This window comes from Heliangelus exortis, chromosome 1 (assembly GCF_036169615.1).
Source record: "Heliangelus exortis chromosome 1, bHelExo1.hap1, whole genome shotgun sequence".
In the NCBI taxonomy this organism is placed as follows: Eukaryota; Metazoa; Chordata; class Aves; order Apodiformes; family Trochilidae; genus Heliangelus; species Heliangelus exortis.
Window position 1 is genome coordinate 496,086 of NC_092422.1, and position 3,963 is coordinate 500,048.

Below are 3,963 nucleotides of genomic sequence, written 5' to 3' on the forward strand. Positions count from 1 at the left end.
GACAGACCCCAAATCCTCCTCAGACTTGATGGGTACCGGGACATCCCCCAACCCCTCCTCGGGCTGGATGGGGACCGGGATATCCCTCTCCCTTCCCTGGGCTGGAAAAGGACTGAGACAAACCCCAAATCCTCCCCAGACTTGATGGGTACCGGGACATCCCCCAACCCCTCTCCGGATTCGAAGGGGACCGCGCCAGCTCCCCCCTCCTCCCCTTGCAGCCACAGCGAGCAGCGCCCACCCGAACCGAGCCGCCCCGAACCGAGCCGCCCCGAACCGAACCGAGCCGTCTCAAACCGTGTCAGAAACGGTGTCAAATCGCCCCAAGCCGTGTCAAATCGTGCTTAATCGTGACACACACCCATCCCCCTGTCCCCCCCTGTCCCCCCCCCCGCCATCCCCCCCGCAGGCAGCTGCCCGCAGCGCTCCTCCGCCCAGCCGCCAGCTCCAGGCAGCCCCAGCCCGCCCCTCTTCCTCCTCCCCCTCCTCCTCCTCCTCCTCCTCCTCCTTACCCCCCCTTCATCCCCAGCCCGATTTGGGTAGCGGAGCCACCGGCGGTGCCAGCAGAGCCGCCTTGCGCGGACGCGGCGCCGGAGGCAGCTCAGCCCTCGGGGGGGGGGGGCTGAAGGGAGGCAGGTCCATCCCCCCCGACACTCCTCCATCACCTTCACCCCTTCCCCCCCCTAACCCCCACCCCCCCCAGCCCTGTATGCCCGGGCAGCGAGCATGGCCCGCAGGCAAACGCGGGCAAGCAGCCGCGGGGGCTGGTTGCCCTGGCTGGGACTCGCCTTGCTGCCTCTGGCCGTGCCCCCCGCCGCCGCCCCCGGGGGTTGCCCGTCCCCTTGTTACTGCGTGGCCACCCCGGAGTTGGTGCAGTGTCGGTACGAGAGGTTGGAAGAGCTTCCGAAGGAGCTCCCGCTCACCGTGCACAACCTCAGCATCACCGGCAGCAACTTGAGCATCCTCCACCGCGCCGCTTTCGCCTCCCACCCTCTGCCGGACCTCCGCCTGCTCCGTCTGCGCCACGACAACATCCAGATCGTCGAGGACATGGCCCTCCAGGGTCTGCCCTCCTTGCAAACCCTCGACCTGAGCCACAACCCTCTGCTCTCCGTGGCCGCCGGCGCTTTCGCCGAGGCACCGCTGCTGCGCACGCTGCAGCTGAACCAAGCGCTGCTGGCAGCCCCCTTGGAGGACCAGTTGGCCTCGGCCTTGGGCAACCTCAGCTTGCGGCGTTTGGAGCTGGCGGGCAACGCTTTGCGGGCTCTGCCGGCCACCTTGCTGCCCGCCGGCTTGGAGGAGCTGGACCTACGGAACAACTCCCTGGAGGGGCTGGCGGCCGCCGAGCTGCGGAGTTTGGATGCTCCGGGCTTGAAGGGGCTGCGGGTCACTTTGGGAGCCAACCCTTGGAGTTGCGACTGCTCCCTGCGCCCTTTCCTCGCCTGGTTGCGCGCCGCCGCCTCCCGCGTCCCCGACGCGCGCAGCCTGCGCTGCGCGGGACCTCCGCCCCTTCGAGGGACTGCGCTGCTGCGGCTGCGGCCCGAGGGGCTGCCCTGCACGGCGGGCGAGGGTGGAGAGCCTGGCAGGCTGGAGACGGCCTCTTACGTCTTCTTCGGTATCGTTTTGGCCCTCATCGCCATCGTCTTCCTCATGGTGCTCTACCTGAACCGCCGCGGCATCAAGCGTTGGCTCCACAACCTCCGGGAAGCTTGCCGGGACCAGATGGAAGGATACCACTACCGCTACGAGCAGGATGCCGACCCCCGCTGCACCAGCGCCATCAGCACCCCCGGCCTCTGACGAGCACCTCCCACCCTCACCCCCTCCGACGTGCCCGGCACCCACCCTCCATGCCGCCCCTCCAAGCCTCATCCGCCTCCCCCATCCCGTCTCCTTTCCCTGGCATCGCCGAAAATGAACGTCTGAGGACGAGCTGGCCTGGGGGGTGGGTGCTGGGGTGCTCTGAGTGGGGTGCGCACCCCCCTCCCGAGGGCTCCGGACTCCCTCTCCCTGCCCTTTGTGTCCCGCTCCATCCCGCAGCGCTGAGTCCAGCAGGGAGCGGGGCTGGAGCTGTTGTCCCCATCCCAGCACCCGTGGGACACGCATCCAGATCGGGATATTCATCCAGATCGGGATATTCATCCAGGTCGGGACATTCATCGCGATCGGGACACTCATCCAGATCGGGACACACACGCATCCAGGTCGGGATATTCATCCATATCGGGACACATATGCATCCAGGTCGGGACACGCATCCAGGTCAGGATATTCATCCAGATCGGGACAAGCATCCAGATCGGGACACAAACTCATCCCGATCGGGACAGTCATCCAGATCGGGATATTCATCCAGGTCGGGACATTCATCGCGATCGGGACACACACCCATCCAGGTCGGGACACCCATCCAGGTCGGGATATTCATCCAGATCGGGACACCTATCCAGGTCGGGACACACACCCATCCATATCGGGACACAAACATCCCGATCACGACACCCACCCACCCAGATCGGGACACAAACTCATCGCGATCGGGACACCCACTCATCCAGACCGGTCCCGTGGGATGTGGGCACGCAGAGCCCCGGTGATCCCGGGAGGATTCCCAGCTGCTTCCCTCCTCCCCTTCCCTCCCCAGCGCCGGGTCCTTGGGAGAAGTGCGGGATGCGGGGCTGGCTGCGGGGCTCGGCACGTGAGCGTTCGCTTGGCACATCCCGGGCGATGCCTGAAACTCCTGGATGATCCTGGAGCCTGGATTGGACTTGGATCCTGTACAGCTCTTTCCTATTAGATTTCTATTTGACAGATGCAAAACCTCACTTGATTTTTTTTTTTTTTTCCTTTTTTTTTTTTTTTTCTTCTCAAACCACAGAGGAAAAGCACCCACCTGCTACCCCCCCCTAAAAAACCAAAAAAAACCCAAAAAACAACCCAACCCCCCCCCCAAAAAAAAACCCAAAAAACAACCCAGCCCCATCCCCGAGAAGCAATGTGCTTTTTCCATTTATCCATTTTTACCTTTTATCCATTTGGTTTCTTTCCTTCGATGCCATTTCCAGCTCTTTCCAGTAGGAAAAGCCTCTGGCCGGCTGCCTGCGTCTTCCCCGGGGTCACCTGGGGGCAGCTCTTTTTTTTTCCGACTTTGAAATCTTATCCTAGACGAGGCTGTCCCAGCACTTGGCAACTGAAAACAAAAGCTCTCGACCTACTTTGCCCGCCCGTGTTTGCTTTCGAGCCGTGCCCGTGACTATATCCTAGAGCAAAAATATATCAAAAGCTGCATCCTCTCTCTTGCCTATTTCCTAGAAAAGCTTCTTGCAATAATTCCCCAATTTTCCCCTCGGCTGAGGTCACGTTGCTGCGATTGTTTTGCAGGAGGGAAGTGGTTTTGGGGTCTTTTCTGGGGTTTCTGACGCTTCAAAACTTCTTTCCCTGGGTTGCTCTGCTGGCTTGGGGATGCTCAGTAGAGGTTTTTTTTACAGCTCAGGCTCTGCCAGGTTTGGAGCAGGGCAGGGAGCTGGGAAAAATACCCAGTGGAGAGGTTTTTAAAGCAATTTTTATCCCCTGGGTGGTTTGGTACCTCATTTGTGAGACATTTTGGAGCACTGAAGCCATCAGCAGATCCCCAAACCGAGCTGGAGCTCTTGACAGCTTAAAAATGAACGAATTTTTTTTTTTTGGGGGGGAGAGGGGGGCAGGCTGAAAATTAGATGTTGCATTTTGATAATTCTGCATTTGCCTTTTTCTCTGAGCTGGGATGGGGGCTGCATCCTCACTGGGGACCATACTGGGGTTCAACGGGTGCTTTGGGATCCTGGAGGTGGGGACCAGCAGGTAAGTGGTGGGTTGGGTTTGTAAATGGGAGTTTTGTTGGGTTATGGGTTTATGGCCCCCTGATCCATCCCCCAGTGTTTTACTCAGCTGCTGGGTGGAAAGCTCTGCTGGGGAAAAAGCACA

The 3,963-nt window shown here is 60.7% G+C and overlaps 1 protein-coding gene across 2 annotated transcripts; it reads left to right on the plus strand.

Annotated features, from left to right (window-relative positions):
* The first annotated feature begins 549 nt into the window (after positions 1 to 549).
* Positions 550 to 2,755, plus strand: TPBGL (trophoblast glycoprotein like). Of its 2 annotated transcripts, none has more exons than XM_071734379.1 (2): positions 550 to 2,244; positions 2,559 to 2,755. In XM_071734379.1, the coding sequence occupies exon 1, from the start codon at positions 727 to 729 to the stop codon at positions 1,798 to 1,800; it is 1,074 nt and encodes a 357-aa protein (XP_071590480.1). In that variant the 5' UTR covers positions 550 to 726; the 3' UTR covers positions 1,801 to 2,244; positions 2,559 to 2,755. The 2 variants fall into 2 exon arrangements, with proteins under 2 accessions (XP_071590480.1, XP_071590481.1); XM_071734380.1 differs by lacking the exon at positions 2,559 to 2,755 and adding an exon at positions 2,299 to 2,345.
* The last annotated feature ends 1,208 nt before the right edge of the window (positions 2,756 to 3,963 follow it).